Source organism: Staurois parvus, unplaced genomic scaffold (assembly GCF_062004578.1).
Source record: "Staurois parvus isolate SC_StPar_1 unplaced genomic scaffold, SC_StPar_1.0 ptg000249l, whole genome shotgun sequence".
Lineage (NCBI taxonomy): Eukaryota > Metazoa > Chordata > Amphibia > Anura > Ranidae > Staurois > Staurois parvus.
Window position 1 is genome coordinate 10979214 of NW_028318045.1, and position 18525 is coordinate 10997738.

The window sequence follows — 18525 nt, forward strand, 5'->3', positions numbered from 1 at the left end:
TGATCCATACCATCTTTTCCTGTATCTGTTGCTGCTGACCATTAATAATTTCCTCCAGCTGTTCTGGTCTCATTCCTTTCCAGCGATCAGCAACTATGCGATGTGGGCCAAATGCATTTATTGCTTGGGCGGGGTTTTCAGAAAGAAGGTCTCCTTCAACGAGGTTGGAGATTTCTACAGAATTGTCCTCTTCTTCCTGTTGCTTCTCTAACTTTCTTCTTTCTAATGATTCTTCCACCTAGATGAAAGCAAAAATAACTATATAAACCGGTCAACCTGTTTAAAGATAATGTGAACACTGTATATGTTTAAAAAGGTAATCAGATGTCCACTATAAAAATATATTGTCTTTGATCCTCTCAAGTTGAAAGTGTGAAGTTACAGTAAACAGACACTAAACAATACCTTAATGGCTCTAATCTATTTTTTATGAAATTGTTTCGTTCTATATTTTCCTGTCTCCTTGTAAAGTTCTCCGCGAGCTCTTCTTTTTCCACTACTTTTTGGAAGGAGCATTGTGTGAAATTATGACGAAATTAATTTTTTTTTACTGGACATGTGTAAATAGCAAAAAGTCAAAAATACAGTTTTTTTCCTCAAAATTGTCAGTCTTTTTTTGTTAACGCAAAAAATAAAAACCACACAGGTGATCAAATCATATATCAGTAAATGTTGCGCTCCAAACTACCAAGATAAAATATATAATGAGTGACTACAATCAAAAACTAATTAATCAGAATAAATAATCGACAGATAATTAAATACAAATTGTGTGATCGTGATTTAAAAAAGAAGAATCAAAATAATAGTCCCATTATTCAAATAATAGTCCAATAATAGTGATGAAGTGATCAAAAACATCAAATAGTGACTTTCCGTGAATCCTTCAATCAATTAAGATGTACGCTCACCTCTTTCTATGCCTAATAAATATCCTGGAACCTGCCAAAATTGCTGCAGTCTAGGATGGATGTAGGGTACTTCCTATAGACACAATGCTTTCCCCTTTGTGCGCTGGATATCCCTGCAGGGATTTCTCCCTCCTTCAGCAGCTCAAAAAATCCCTGAAGGGAGAAGAGGCCAGAAGAAAGGTTGCATTTGAGGTTTGGAGATTGGGAACGTTTAAGGAATATGCAAGGGATTTTTTGAGCAGCTGAAGGAGGGAGAAATCCTTACAGGGATATCCAGCGCACAAAGGGGAAAACATTGTGGTGTCTATAGGAAGTACCCTACAATGTGAGAAGTGTATTATCGAGCACTGTGAGATACATCAAGGTATCGCCCCCAATGGGGATCCCACGCACTCTGAGATCCACTCAGGACTAACCATCATTAGTAAGATATGTGTGTCAGGCTTGAGAGCCAGAGATAGCTGTCCAACAACACCAAGTCTTCTGTTGCTGTTCCTCCCTTTGCGTCAAGGCTGCAGTAAGGTCCTCCATCAATTGGGTCTCCCGATTACAGCAAACCACTTACCTACCAAGGGAGGTTCAGTACACTCCCACGTTTGAGCTACACAGACCCTAGCCGTGTTAATCAGATGGACCAATAGGGACTTTCTGCAACAACACCTGGACATCAGGGTCAGATATAATAAATTATTTTTTTTTTTTGTTTTTCTAGTTGTGTCACTTTAATCAATTGAGCAGCAGAAGATTTTACCCCCCATCATGACCAGGCATTTTTTGCTCTACCACACTGTGCGTTTTTAACTGCTAATTGTATGGTCATGCAATACTGTGCCCAAATTTTATAGCATTTTTTTTACAGAAATAGACCTTTCTTTTGGTGGTATTTGATCACTATTGGGTTTTTTTTTATTTTTTTGCGATTCAAACTAAAAAAGACTGAAAATTGTGAAAGGAAACCAATATTTTTTTACTTTCTGCTAATAAAAATAAAAAAAATATATTTTCTTCATAAATTGTAGCCAAAATGTATTCTTCTACATGTCTTTAATGAAAAAAAAAATCCCATTAAGTGTATATTGATTGGTTTGCATGAAAGTTATAGTGCCTACAAACTATAGTATATGCAGTTGTGTTCAAAATAATAGCAGTGTGTTGAAAAAAGTGAATAAAGCTTAAATCCTTCTAATAACTTTTATTTCCATACACACAAATGCATTGGGAACACTACACATTCTATTCCAAATCAAAACATGAAGAAAAATATAGCAAATGTGTTGTTCCTCTAAAAAAATTGAAGAAAAGTGAATATTAGATTGTTCAAAAAAATAGCAGTGTTTGTACTCTTCTTTACAAACTCAAACATTCACTATATAAACTGAAAAATGTTTGAAGATTTTGCTTTCCTTTGAATCACTTAATATTTAGTTGTATAAGCACTGTTTCTGAGAACTGCTGTACATCTGTGTTGCATGGAGTCAACCAACTTCTGGCACCTGTGAACAGGTATTCCAGCCCAGGATGATTGGACTACATTCCACAGTTCTTCTCTATTTCTTGGTTTTGCCTCAGAAACTGCATTTTTGATGTCACCCCACAAGTTTTCTATTGGATTAAGATCCGGGGATTGGGCTGGCCACTCCATAACGTCAATCTTGTTGGTCTGGAACTAAGATGTTGCACGTTTACTGGTGTGTTTGGGGTCGTCGTCTTGTTGGAACACCCATTTGAAGGGCATTTCCTCTTCAGCATAAGGCAGCATGACCTCTTCAAGTATTCTGATGTATTCAAACTGATCCATGATCCCTGGTATGCGATAAATAGGCCCAACACCGTAGTATGAGAAACATCCCCATATCATGATGCTTAGACCTTAGTAACTTTAGACCTTCTTTGATCTTCATGGAGCCGATTGTTGGCTGAGTCCTAGCCATTTTGGCTATTCTTCTAACCATTCCAATGGTAGTTTTTCGCTTTCTTCCACGTCTTTCAGGTTTTGGTTGCCATTTTAAAGTATTTGCGATCATTTTAGATGAGCAGCCTATCATTTTCTGCACTTCTTTAGATGTTTTCCCCTCTCCAATCAACTTTTTAATCAAGGTACGCTGTTCTTCTGAACAAAGTCTGGAACGACCCATTTTCCTCAGAATTTCAGAGAGAAATACACTGTAACCAGCATGTACAACATTTGCTGCCTTCCTTCCTTAAATAAGGGCAATAATTGCCACCTGTTTTTCAAAGAATGAATGACCTCACTAATAGAACTCCACACTGCTATTATTTTGAACATGCCCCTTTCAATTAGTGATTCAATTACACAGAATCAGCAGCATGCACGTCATGACTGTTGGGTCAGTTGGATTTCTATTACTCTACTACACCTGCTAGTAAATTATTTGCCATGTAGAAATATCATTTCCACCAAAAACAGTGATTGATCAGGTTAGTGATGTCTGACTGCTATTATTTTGAACACAACTGTATACGGTATTTTTTATTTTGTTTTAATACTACTAATTGCGGTGATCAGTAACTTATACTGGGCCTGCGGCAGGCAATCTGCCTCCAACTGCCACGAACATCTCCAGAGACATTAATACAGTGATCATTGATAATACTTTAAACTGTCACTGTACTACTGACACTGGCTGGTAAGGGGTTATCATGCAGGGATGAGAAACTGACAGATCACTCCTTCTGTTCACGGCTCTGTGTTGTTTACCAACACAGAGCTCTGGGCTGTAATTGTACACAGTTGATTAGCAGGTCCTAGCCAAGAATCATTGGGACTTGCTGACAGGCTCCTGCTGTGCACAATCACAATGGATGCCGGCGGGTGAGGCGTGCGCCCAAAACCCCGAAGAAGGCAGAGACGTACCTGTATGTCGCTTTGTCTACAGCAGCCACCTGTCCGCAGTGCATTATGGGCAGACATAAATTGGTTAAAGCAGATTTGCATTGTCTAAACATTAATATAGGTTGGTGCAGCACTAAAAACACTACAAATGCAAAATTTAAAAAGCACTTAAAAATTGCAGTACTCTAGCACTCTAGGGGTTGATTTTCTAAAGGTGAATACACTGTGCACTTTGCAGGTAAATTCGGCGAAGCTTCACTTTGAAAAGAATAACCAATCACATGCAAGGAAAATGAAAAAAAAAAAAAAAAAAAACACACCATTTTTGCTTGCACATGATTGGATATTAGAAGGCAACGCAGCCTCAGTTATTAAGCTCTGGAATAAATGTCCTTGCAGAGTGCAACTGCAGACTAGATCCTGATCAGATTTACCTACCGGCAATTTGCAAAGGCTGCCAGCAGATAATACCGGCTGCAAATACCTAACATACATTGCAAAACAGAGGCAAAAACTTGATTTATAGGAGTAAACTGTTAATGGAAAAAGAAACCACCTGCCAAAAAATATTTCCTTCTGGTCACAACTACATACAATCAATAAAAAATATTATAAGTACAGCAGCATTTACTTCTTAGTACTACTAGGTCGTTGGTTAAAAAGGTTTTCAACTGTCTGTAAAAAGACTCATTCAAGTGTTCCTTTCTACAATTTTTCAGAACAAACTAGAACTATAGGTATTAGATCTGAAGTGAACCTGTGCCTAGATTATGCACACTAAATTATTTCTATAAAGAACCAAAAATGGGTGACATCTGCCAGCTATACCATCAGAACACAAGTTAGTGATGTCACGGAACACCAAAGTCATCCCAGATTTCACATGAAAGAAACACATTTTAGTGTATCTACAACTCGCTTATCATACTTATGTACCCTAAATCTGTAGCTCACAAAAAATGTAGGGGCTCCCCAAGACTGCCTACATTTTGTAAGGATTCCTGCAGGGTAAAACGGTTGACAAAGAATGTTTTAAGCTGCCAGAAACTACATGAAATCCAACTTTAAAGTTTATGTTGTGATCTTTGAGAAGGAATAACACCAGATTAAAAGCAGCTACAGAGGTCAGGGATGGGTTGCTTTAAAGTTTTTTTAGGGTCCATGCACAGTGGACTTAAAAAGACACTGCTTCTACAGTTTTCTGTTTTTGCTTGTAGAAGCAGCTTAATGACATCCTGTGTCCATGCACATTAGGACATTAGGCATATTTTAAGCTTGGCATTCAGAGGCAGGAAAAAAAAAACACCTTCTGGTTTGCATTTTTGAGAAGCAGAAAAAAAATGCTAAGTGCTCCTAAACGCCTGTCCAAAATTCTCTATATGAGCGCTTTTTTCTGCCAATAGAACTGGTGGTTTTTTGTTTGTTTTTTTTGGACCCTTACTGATAATTTTACTTATAAAAAGGTGCCTATAGTTATAAAGTCTTCTTTAGCCTCACCAAAGGATCCTGGTTTGCATGCATTACTCCACAGTGACAGGGGCGTCTGGCTTTACTTCTTCTATCCTCCATGCACACTTGACTCATGTTAACATGCAGGTTTAAGGAAAGATCCTTTGCTCAAAATGGCTGTTAGATATGGCTTTAATCTATATTGTGTGATGACTATAGATATGTCACATGACCAAGAAACATTTTTGACTGGTTACGATCAGCAATGGGAACAAAGGCTGTCAGTGACAGCTGGCCTTGGAGCCATCTGACTGTGCAAACTGTCAGGGCATCATGCTGGAGAGTGTTAATATATAAATTGTGGGCAGGAAGGAGTAAAACACTCAAAGCACTGAAGTAAAAAGGTTCAATGAGCACTTTACAGAAAAAAAAAAATCATCAATGATAGCTTTTAACATTTTTTCAGGAAAGTTTTCTTTACATGAAAGTTCTCTGGGTGGTGTTAACATATAGGAATACATTTTTACAGAAAGAGAATACATTTTCACAGAAAAGGCTGTGAAATTGATTTGGGTTTCTGCATTACTGTTTCAGATACAAGTAGTGCTTAGAGAGATTCTTCAAGAGGGAAAAGTAAACTCTTTAACTTGACAAACAAATCCTCCACATTACAATAATTAGCCATGTCTTGCAGCAGCAGATCAAGCAATCTTTAGCAGTTGGGAAGAATAGCAATCAAATGTTTCCATGGAAAAGCAAAGTAGGATTTTGCAGCTGCAGCTATTGGGGCTTATAATGGGCATACTGAAACATTTAAAGTTTATGAGGACCAGCAGACCAGAGTAGCTAAAGGGGAGGAAGGGGGTGATTGCAATACTCAGGAGACAGTCTCGGACTCTGGAAATCTTTTGTTTAGAGTTGACTCATCAGACGTAATTGTGGTTCTCTTTAATTACAAATCAGTTACTCGTTTTCAAGAAAGAGATCCAAAATACGAAGCATTCTGATCTTGCCTGCATTCTTTCATCGGCCAGTGTAATTTCAAAGCCTTTTACATGTTATAACAACATATTCCTGTACATAGAAGATGAAGTGTGCAAAGTGAAGCACCATGAATTATATGACCTCCGACACTCTGATCTTATAAAGTGCTTCAGGGAAACCACAATTGGCTTTGGAATGCATGCTGATTGTTTTATTGGGTTCAAGAGAAAGAAAATAACCAATCTTTTTATTTAACAAACTGTCTCCATCCTGATGACATTTCAGATGGCATTTATCCAAATAAGGCTGTGCAGACATCAGCAACAACATTGGGGATGTATGTGCAGTTATTTTACTGCTTGCATGATTGTGGAAGTCAAGGTTTTTTCTTATATCTGTAGCAATCACTGAAAAATGCTGGTTGTCTTATCAGCTTAAAAAAAAAAAAAGTTAAACTGGTTATCAGTGTAAATGTCCCGGTCATAGGAAAGCTGGTTATCGGCTTTCCTTTCCTCAGTGCTGTGACAGAGGAAAGGAAATGTGGATAACCGCATTTGTTTACATGTGATCAGCTGCGATTGGACACAGCTGAACACATGGTAAAGAGTCAGTCAATGACGCTTTAGCCTGATCGGGGATGCGCTGTGTCTGATGGACGGACAGGGGCACACATGCGTGGCAAGAATGGGAGAACGTCATTCTACAATAGGTCGGGCAGGACCTCTCTGATTCTGGGAGGACAAGATAAGATGTTCTCACATTCCCCGGGGGCATTCCCCGTGGTGAGCTGTGTCCCTCAGACTCATCGCATCACCGATTTGGGTAAAGCGCCAATGATGGGGCAGCACAGTGGCTAAATGGTTAGCACTTCCGCCTGGCAGTACTAGGGGCGTTGGTTCGAATCCCAGCCACGGCACCTCCTGCCTGGAGTTTGCATGTTCTCCCTGTGCCCGTGTGGGTTTCCGCCGGGTACTCCGGTTTCCTCCCACACTCCAAAGACATGCTGGTAGGTTAATTGGATCCTGTCTAAATTGGCCCTAGTATGTGTATGTATGAATGGGAGTTAGGGACCTTAGATTGTACACCCCTTGGGGGTTAGGGACTGATGTGAATGTACAATATATATGTAAAGAGGTACGTAAATTGACGGCACTATATAAGTACCTGAAATAAATAAATGTTGGCTCTTTACATGTAATTGGACACAGCTGATTACATGGTAAACAAATGCTGGTTATCAGCATTTCCTGTCCTCATTGCGGTCACAGCACTGGGGAAAGGAAAGCTTTCCTATGACAGGGACATTTATACTGATACTCAGGGGACTTATCAGTGCCCTGACTATCATTGCAGCCCCCTCAGTGCGGTATATCAGTGCCCATCATTGCAGCCCCCTCAGTGCAGTATATCAGTGCCCATCATTGCAGCCCCCTTTAGTGCAGCTTATCACTGGCCATAAGTGCAGCCTCATCAGTGTACATAAGTGAAGAAAAATTACTTATTTGCAAAATTTTAAAACCGAATCAAAGAAAAAAAAAAGTTTTAATTTTTCAAAATGTTCTGTCTTTTTTTAGAAGAAAAAAAAAAAACCCAGTGGCGATTAAATACCACCAAAAGATAAAAATTTAGTTTGGGTACAGTGTTGCATGACTGCACAATTGTCATTCAAAGTGTGACTGCACTGAAAGCTCAAAATTGGCCTGGGCAAGAATGGGGTGAAATTGAAGTGGTTAATTTACACCTTATGCCTCATGCTGCCAGACTTATCCACCTTACTAACCGTTCCATATCTGCCACCCCTCTCTGCCAATCCCTGCACTGGCTTCCCGTTGCCCAACAGATAAAATTCAAAACATTAACAATAACGTATAAAGGCATTTATAACTCTGCCCCAAATTACATCAACAATCTTGTCTCTAAATTATCACCCAAACCGTACTCTCCGCTCCTCGCAAGACTTCCTGCTCTCTAGCTCCCTTGTCTCCTCCTCCCATGCTCGTCTCCAGCACTTCTCCAGAGCTTCCTCATCCTCTGGAACTCTCTACCCCAATTTATCAGACTATCGCCTACTCTGCTCACTTTCAGGCGATCTCTGAAAACCTCTCTCTTCAGGAAAGCCTATCCTGCCCTCAGCTAATAATGGAATCTTCTACTCTTCCAACCAGTCCATCCCCCACAGTTATTACCTTTTGTACCACTAGCCCCTCCCTCCTAGATTGTAAGCTCCAAGGAGCAGGGCCCTCCTTTCCCTCTTTTATTGAACTGTATTGTTGCTGTATTGTCTCCCGTTATATTGTAAAGCGCTGATCAAACTGTTGGTGCTGTATAAATCCTGTATAATAATAATAATCAATTGACCCTTGTTGATGCTTCTTTTTCCACACCACAATACTGTTCTGACAGGCAAGGTAATAAATAAAAATCTGAATGGGCAGAAGGAAAAAAAAAAAAACTCTCCAGGCTGTGCACTTTAAAGTGATCCTATCAGAGGGGCAACAAAATCAGAAAGCATGTTTATACAGAACTCTATGTCAGTCTGTGAAACTTTCACTCTAGCAGAGCTCCACCAATCCAAATCAATGCCTTGGGCTGGTTGAATAGCTGGAAACTAGTCACTTCAGGACTTAGCAGTCGGAATAGTATAAGTGGAATAGCAGTGTAGAATAGAAGTCCCAGGAGATCTCCTACCGATGAATTCCAGCCATGATATATTTTTACATGGTTACATTCTTCCAGCTTGGACCAATGTATCTATGTATATATCATACCTGGAAGATGCCTGTGGAAGCTGGAACTGGATGTCACCACCACCCTCTCCACCATATCCAGAGAATACCTTGTATTCATTGAGAAAATACAAAGCATTCTCTGAATGCCACACGTACTGAGCAGCCCATCTCCTGTGTTCACGTTCACAATGCATCTGGAGATCACTGAAATAGTGGTGTCAGTGATTCCTGGCTTCAGTTTGGACACAGGCACAATTTTCATACTTTTTGCTCTGTATGGCACCAGAATAAATTAAAATGAAAAAATCCAAATGAATTTGAAGTGCAGACTTTCAGCTTTAATTCAAGGGGTTGAACACAAAATATGACATACAAATTTTAGCAACTGCAACATTTTTATACACAGTCCTTCCATTTTCAGGGGCTCAAATGTAATTGGACCAATGAATATAATCATAAAAAAATGTTCATGTGTAATATTTTGTTGAGAATTCTTTACTGGCAATGACTGCCTGAAGTCTGGAACCTATGGACATTACAAAAGACGGTTTCCTCCTTTCTGATGCTTTGTTTTTGGGTCTTTCTGCCTTTAGTTTTGCCTTCAGAAAGTGAAATGCATGCTCAATTAGGTTGAGATCAGGTGATCGACTCGGCCATTGCAGAATATTCCACTTCTTTTCCTTCAAAAGCTCCTGGGTTGCTCTTGCAGTGTGTTTTGGATCATTGTGGGCAGCACAGTGGCTAAATGGTTAGCACTGCCACCTGGCAGTACTAGGGTCACTGGTTCGTATCCCAGCCACGGCACCACCTGCCTGGAGTTTGCATGTTCTCCCTGTGCCTGCGTGGGTTTCCTCCGGGTACTCCAGTTTCCTCCCACATGCCAAAGACATGCTGGTAGGTTAATTGGATCCTGTCTTAAATTGTCCCTAGTATGTATGAATGTGAGTTAGGGACCTTAGATTGTACGTCCCTTGAGGGTTAGGGACTGATGTGAACGTACAATATATATGTAAAGCGCTGCGTAAAATTGATGGCGCTATATAAGTACCTGAAATAAATAAATAGTCCATCTGTACTGTGAAGCGCCGTCCAATCAACTTTGCTGCATTTAGCTGAATCTGAGCTGACACTAAATCTCTAAACACTGCAAAATTCATCCGGATGCTTCTGTCTTCTGTCACATCAATAAACACCAATGATCTAGTGCCACTGGAAGCCATGCATGCCCATGCCATCACATTGCCTCCACCATGTTTTACAGATGACCTTGTGTGCTTTGGATCATGAGCTGTTCCAAGACTTCTCCACACTTTTTCTTCCTGTCATTCTAGTACAGATTAATCTTAGTTTCATCCGTCCAAAGAATGTTTTTTCAGAACTGGTCTGGCTTTTTTAGATGTTTGTTTTTTTTTAGCAAAGTCTAATCTGGCTTTTCTATTCCTCGGACCTATGAATGGTTTGCACCTTGAGATGAAACCTCTGTATTGGCACTCGTGAAGTTTTCCCTTGATTATAGATTTTGACAATGATACGCCCATGTCCTGGAGAGTGTCCTTCACTTGTCTGGATGTTGCGAAATGGGATTTTCTTTACAACAGAGAGGATCCTGTGATCATCCACCACTGTTGTCTTCCATGGACGCCCATGCCTTTTTATGTTGCTGAGTTCACCAGTGCGTACTTCTTTCCTCAGAATGTACCAAACAGTTGATTTGGTCACTCGTAATGTTGCTGCTTTCTCTCTGATGGATTTGTTCAGTTTTTGAAGCCTTACAGTGGCCTATTTCACTTGAATGATGTAGGTTCACAGCAAGAGATTCCAAATGCAAATACACTTAGAATCAACTCGACCTTTAACCTGCTTAATTGATAAATAAATAATGGAGTATCCCACACCTGGCCATGAAGCAGCTTTTGATACGATTGTCCAATTACTTTTGGTCCCTTGAAAAAGGGGGCATGGCTACTCTTAAGAGCTGCAATTCCTAAACCCTTCCTCCAATTTGGATATACATACCCTCAAATTAAACCTGAGATTGTGCACTTTAAGCGCATATTCATTATATAACTATAGCTTGAATATGTTTTGGGAAAATTGTGCCTGTGTCCAAATATATATGGACGTGTGTGTGTATACGCATTGTTCGGTCTCATGTCTCTCATCTTTCTCTTGGCAATGCCCCATAGATTCTCTATGGGGTTCAGGTCAAGCGAGTTTGCTGGCCGATCAAGCACAGTAATCCCACGGTCATTGAACCAGGTTTTGGTGCTTTTGGCAGTGTTGGCAGGTGCCAAGTCCTGCTGGAAAATGAAGTCAGCATCCCCATAAAGCTCATCTGCGGAAGGAAGCATGAAGTGCTCTAAAATCTCCTGGTAGACAGCTGCGTTGACCCTGGAATTAATGAGCACAGTGGACCAACACCAGCAGATGGACAAACACCAGCAGATGACATGGCTCCCCAAATCAACACAGCATCTTGCAGTGTGTGCCTCTCCATTCTTCCTCCATACTCTGGGTCCTTGGTTTCCAAATGAGATGCAAAAGTTGCTCTCATTAGAAAAGAGGACTTTGGCCCACTGAGCAAGAGACCAGGTCTGTTTTTCTTTAGCCCAGGTAAGACGCTTCTGACATTGTTTGTTGTTCAGGAGTGGCTTGACAAGAGGAATATGACATTTGAAGCCCATGTCCAGGATCCGTCTGTGTGTGGTGGCTCTTGATGCATTGACTCCAGCCTCAGTCCACTCCTTGTGAAAGTCCCCAACACTTTTGAATGGCCTTTTCCTGACAATCCTTTCCAGGCTGCGGTCATCCCTGCTGCTTGTGCACCTTTTTCTTCCACACTTTTCCCTTCCACATAACTTTCTATTAATGTGCTTTGATACAGCACTTTGGGAACATCCAACTTCTTTTGCAATTACCTTTTGAGGCTTTCCCTCCTTATGGAGGGTGTCATTGATGGTTTTCTGAACAACTGTCAGGTCAGCAGTCTTTCCCATGATTGTGATTCCTACTAAACCAGACTGAGAGACCATTTAAAGGCTCAGGAACCCTTTGCAGGTGTTATGGCTTAATTAGCTGATTAGAGTGGGACACTTTGAGCCTAGAATATTGCACCTTTTCACAATATTCTAATTTTCTGAGATTGTGGATTTGGGGTTTTCATGAGCTGTAAGCCATAATCATCACAATTATGACAAATCACAGCTTGAACTATCTTGCTTTGCATGTAATGAGTCTATCTCATATATTAGTTTCACCTTTTAAGTTGCATTACTGAAATAAATGAAATTTTGCACGATATTCTAATTTTTTGAGTTTCACCTGTATATACACTCACATATATACATTCATACACACACGCACATGAACTTTAATGGCATCCCAGTCTTAGACCGTAGGGTTCAATATTGAGTTGACCCACCTATTGCAGCTATACCAGCTTCAACTCTTCTGGGAAGGCTGTCTACAAGGTTTAGGAGTGTCTCTATGGGAATGTTTGACCATTCTTTCAGAAGCACATTTGTAAGGTCAGGCACTGATGTCGCACGAGAAGGCCTGGCTTGCAGTCTCCGCTCTAATTCATCCCAAAGGTGTTCTAATCAGGTTGAGGTCAGGACTCTGTGAAGGCCAATCAAGTTCCTCCACCCCAGACTTGCTCATCATGTCTTTATGGACCTTGCTTTGTGCACTGGCGCGCAATCATGTTGGAACAGGAAGAGGCCAAACCCAAACTGTTCCATCAAAGTTGGGAGCATGAAATTGTCCAAAATGTCTTGGTATGTTGACTCCTTAAGAGTTCCGTTCACTAGAATGAAGGGGCCAAGCTCAACCCCTGAATAAACAACCCCACACCATAATCCCCCCTCCACCATACTTTACACTTGGCAAGTAACGTTCTCCTGGCAACTGCCAACCCCAGACACATCCCTCGGATTGCCAGACAGAGAAGCGTGATTCATCACTCCAGAGAACACATCTCCACTTCTCTAGAGTCCAGTGGCGGCATGCTTTACACCACTGCATCCGATGCTTTGCATTGCACTTTGTGACGTAAGGCTTGGATGCAGCTGCTCGGCCATGGAAATCAGTATACGCTGACCCCGCTCTGTCATTTTATGTGGCCTACCACTTTGTAGCCAAAGTTGCTGTTGTTCCCAGTTGCTTCCATTTTGTTATAATACCACTAACAGTTGACTGTGGAATATTTAGTAGCAAGGAAATTTCACAGATGGACAGGTGGGTATGGCCCCCCAGATCATTTTCTTCTCATCAATTTTGGAGGGACGTCCAGTTCTTGGTAATGTCACGGTTGTGCCATATTTTCTCCACTTAATGATGACTGTATTCACTGTGTTCCATGGTATATCTAATGCCTTGGAAATTCTTTTGTACCCTTCTTCTGATACCTTTTAGTTTTTTATGTTTACTCCCCCCCCCCAAATATTTCAGTTTGTTTTTCAATTGAATTGTAGTTTATAGGTCACGTTCAAGGTGGAAAAAAGTTCTCAAATGATTATCTTTGTCTTATTTTTTTACATCACAGAAACCAGACATTTTAAACAGGGGTGTGTAGACTTTTTATATCCAATATATATACACACATTATATATATGCACACATACATAAATGGCTTTTTTTCAGCTGCAACTTGGTGGAACTCAGTTCCACCACTTCTGGCTCAGGTCATCTGCTCCCTGCTCATCACTATCACTTGTAGACACAGAAGCTTCTCCTGACTGCAGGATGGGAACAAGGGAGATTCAGGTCCCTGGGGTGCAATGCAGATACGGACACTACCACTCGATCTCTCTGCAAGTGAGAGAGAGGCAGAGCCACCTACAGTGTGTGGGGAGGTAGCAGAGCCGGCTGGCAATAGCTTACTACAGCAACTTAAGACATGTGGAAGATGGTTGGGCTTTTAAGTGCATGATATATGTAGCGCACCTCCACCCCCCACCCTGCACATAATGCACTCATGGTATTTAATACCCCATTAGGATACTCCCACTGTTAAGTGAAATTGACCACACCCACTATATGATGCAGTTTGGAGGATGTGTCTGTGGGGGAGGGAGTTTTTTGGGAGATCGTGGTTGAGTTCCTGCACCTATTTTATGAGATATAAAACAAAAACAAACTATCTATATATAGATGTACATTGGTCCATATGTAACCATGTAAATATATACCATGTATATAAAAAAGATACAATGCTAGTAAACAAAAAAAAAAAAAAAACCAACTTAATTGAGGCCTCGTTCATACCATATGTGAAGAAAAACTGATTGAAACTGATGCAGATTTCACTTGCAGAGACATCAGTTTTCATGCATGCAGCAATGAGTTTTCTGCACAGGACAAATCTGTACGTGATATTAGTGTTGTGGTGGGAACAGGGTACATAGAGAACAATTGATTTTGTTGTGCCCTTGCAGAACGTGTCCAGAAAAACTTATGTTGTTTGGTGTGAACGAGCCCTTAACCTCCTTATGTTACCCTTTTTTACCGTTACCCTAAATCAGGAGTTAAAATTTCTAGTCCAGACCTACTAGCTGGTCACAAAACTTACTCTCCACCAGTTGCCCCAACCAACCTTGCCCAGGTCTGCCCCAAACCCCACCCCTGGCCCACACCCAACCTTGCCCCAACCACACTACCTTAAAGCTTATGAAATTACATTTTTCTTTAGAATAAAGAGCCCAAAATATAAAACTGTACACAGTAATGTCTATCCCAGCTCCCCTGTACTCCATTATAGTGATATGACATGTTGTATACAGTACTTACTCCTAGTCCCTCCGAGTCCCCTGCGGCGGTGGAGAGGGTGTCTCCTCTCAGCGGAGGAGAGCGGACCTCTCCTGCACCTGTCCTCTCAGTGGCGGTGCAGCAGTAGCCGGAAACCGGAAGTTGTAAACCGGAACTCGGCTTCACAATGAGGCTTGGAGTGCAGGTGCAGTCGCTCCCATGCTTCATCTGTGCTCACCGCTCGCCACAGAGGAATTTCTCCTCGCATTTGGCAAGCGGCTTTTTCAAGCCCTGCCCTAAATTATATATATGCAATGTATAGTGCTATCAGTGCATATCCATCATATATACATGTGCAAAAAGGCAATAAATAAGTACTAAAAACTAGCCAATTTCATAAAAGTGCCTTGTGCACAAACAAATACACATTCATAATGTTGTTGATATAAAGTGCAAAAACCCACTATGAGTGCGTATCTAACTGTAATCAAAAAGGTGTCCACTGCTTACAGTCTCTTATTCGCCACAAAAAGAAAAGAAAATGCACCAAATCTTTTAGCATTTCCAGTGATGTGCTGCCATAAACTCCACTCTGGAAATCCTCAATCCATCTGCTCACCAGAAACTCTGACAAATTAAGTGGGTCCCCCATGCTTTACTAAAAGCCTCCAAGACAAGCCAACTCATTTTCAACAGTGTTCCAATCCTGGTGAGAGGTTTGAGCAGGTTTTTAGCACTTACAGTTGGGCTGGCCTTTTCAGAATATCCTGGCACAGATTTGATATAGAAAATTAAACCATGCCTGGAATTCTTCTTTAAGTAAACAAGCCAACAGACAGATATGCATCATCTTTCTAGTTTTGTTGACCCCGTGACAGGGTCTTGTTAAGGCTGAAACACACACACACACACACACACACACACACACACTTCAATGTCATCAAGGAATCCATGTTGTGTGCTTACACAGGAGGGCTACTTCCATAACAGACTGATTAACACGGAGTGAATACAGGGGTGATGGTTCCAGAGATCCATGCAAATTAAGGGGTACCTTTATTTATGGTTCTTGTAACTACTGTAAGTACATGTACACTGAAGTGACACCTAAATTGCGCAATGGGGAATACTTTAAACCCAAACATTTTGCCAACTGCAGAACGTTTGGGATCTTTTGATGTGTGAATGTGGGTGTTTATATGTGGGGAAGACCAAGCTGGAATTTTGGAGATATGCCTACTGAAACATCAACAGTATGAAAACATGCGATCCCGATCTGCCCCTTGGGCAGCATATCATCCTTGTGTATAACGGTAGATTTCCAAGAATTAGTTTTCTTGTTCTTGATCGGATTCATCCAAGCCCCAGAGGAGGAGATTGGATCAAGTTTTTGTTACAATTAGAGCTACACTGGATTTTCCAACTACGTGCTACATTCCCCCCAGGCTTGAATGAATTTGTGTGTTATAAGCCCTTTTTGCAGGGCTGTGTCTGGTGGCATGGAAAAATAGCTACCTTGCTGCTGACTTATTCCCTCTCTATATGTATTTTCATGTTACTGTGGTCATTGGTATACAGGGATGCCCTGTTTTTGTATTAGAGTAAGAGAGTAGAAGTACCTTCCGCTTATTGGATAGGACTGAACGCAATTATATATTAATGTTCTTTTAAACAATATTATATGTAGAACCTTCTTTGGTGGTCTTTTGGTAGTCTAACAGTGATAGTTGGGCCCTATGTCTGTATTGTGGTGATGTCATCACTTTTGTTCGCTATATACCATTCATGTAGTTCACCCATTGGGTTCTCCTTTTTAGAAGTCTATTTTGCCTATGTACTGCTATGAATGTAATTTTCTATGAATTCGCTGTACTTTGTATTGTGCAATGATGTGTGGCCTGGTTCTTTCTGCTCCACGGGCTTGGTCCATAGTGGGCAGCCAGCCGGGTTCTTTGCGGGGTTCTGGTGGGGGGGCGCCCGGCCCACGCAGGTTGCACCTCCGCCTCGTGGTGGTTGCGGCCATGGTGTTCGGGGATCTCTTTCCCCCTGTGGGGTTATGTTCCACCTTTCCCCGCCCGTCTTGTGCGTGACGGCGGCTCACCAATACATGACGTCATCCTGTACATTAGGCAGGGTGACGCCGTGCACCGGTGTAGCAGAGGGCGGAGCCCGATGCCCGGAGGTGGAGGGGCGGCCTGCGCTTTTCGTTTGGCGCCATCTCTGAATGAGGGGTGGTGATTCAACTTAGATGCACAGCCAGGAGGAGATATCAATAGACCCCTTTCCCTGATTCCACTCTATTCTCCTAAACTTTGGATGTGAAATCTGACTGGACCTCCTGCGGTCCTGCTGCAGGCTCTCCAGCTAGGTAAATCAATGTTGCTCGTTTGTTTGCTTTTGCTTATGGCTCCTTTGCGGCCCGATATGCAATGATATGGCCATATATCTGTCAAGGTCCTACCTTTTCCCTGAGGTTATGTTACTCCATGTGCTGGCGTCCATCTTGGATTCTGCTGTGCATGGTGGGAATCCTTTTATGCCTTCAGGTCTCTGAGGTCCATCCCCCAGAGGGGCGTGGCTGATGACATATAAGCCTGTGGCCCGCACATGCTCTTTGCACTTGTGTCTTTGTGTTGCTATTACTCTGTTCTGACTCTCGTGACTCTCCTGGTATCCGATTCGGCTTGTGACTTGACTATTCTTTGTATTCTCCTTTGATCTGACCCTCTGTTGCTGAACCCGGCTCGTGACCTGCGATTCTCGTCTGCTGTCCTATACTGTTTTGTCCTGTTGTTGTTGACCCCGGCCTGTCTGACTACTCTTTTGTCTCTTCCACCAACTACACGCCATTGGCGGCGGCCATTACCGCAGCTGAGGTGTCTCGGGGGCCGTGACCTGGTTCCTGGCTGCGTCAAGTCCATCCCCACCATCAGGGGCCCTGGTGAAGGGCAGCCTGGGACTTAGACTCCGCGCCCTGAGGGACTTCGGTCTGTGGGTGGTGGTTGTTGTCAGCCAGTGCGTTACATTGTTAGGCCTGCCTGTCCGTTCCTTGGCTCCTGCCCTGACAATATCCCATTGTGATTCCATATTGGCTTTATTGCCTTTGTTTTTGACACACTTTTTAGGGATTGTTTGGATGAGCTGTGATTCACAACACTGGATTGTATGGTCCGTGGAGTTTTACCTCTTCACCAACTTTCTGATAATAGCGGCTTTAATATAATCTACATCTGCCTTAACAGCGGTGGGTGTTTTACTAGATTTAATAAGTCATTATATCCCCTTTTTCTATATATGACAATGATGCTATGACTTTGTCTATTTTGGCTACTTAATGGTTACTACTGTCACTTTTTATATATAGTCTGCCTCTGTGGCTATCGGTGCGGCCTCAGTGCTCTCTTGGGGGGCCTTGGCCCGGTTGGTGCTTGTCTGGATGCGGTCTGGGGAGGAGTGATGGACTTGGTCACACATCTAATGTTTTTAATATGGCAAAAATTCAATCATTAATACTCTTTACTTGGTCTCTATCACAGCACGCCGTGAGTATTATGATTTTGACATTTATATAACAATATTGTTTACAATTGTCATTATAATTATTGTATGACTGTAATACGTGTTTCACTCCGTAGAGGCCACATGTCTTATGTACAGAGTTTTTGACCCTGAAGAAGGAGTAAACGCGTTGGATGTCACTTAGGAACTCTGTAATGTTGACACAACTTTGTATGGTATCACTGTAATCAGTGAATGTAATATCACCTACTTAATGTTTTATGGCTATCATTCATCTATATCCAATAACGTTTGATGTAACTTTTATACTTCTATATATATACTCTGGTGATGC

The 18525-nt window shown here is 41.6% G+C and overlaps 1 protein-coding gene across 1 annotated transcript in view; it reads right to left on the reverse strand.

The window, feature by feature from the left end:
* The window catches only part of RIBC2 (RIB43A domain with coiled-coils 2), a 41433-nt gene that overhangs the window by 5134 nt on the left and 17774 nt on the right, over positions 1 to 18525 (reverse strand). Inside the window, exon 5 of the mRNA XM_089680768.1 lies at positions 11 to 238. Within this exon, the coding sequence (XP_089536894.1) occupies positions 11 to 238 (228 nt within the window). The remainder of the gene's footprint in view (positions 1 to 10; positions 239 to 18525) is intronic.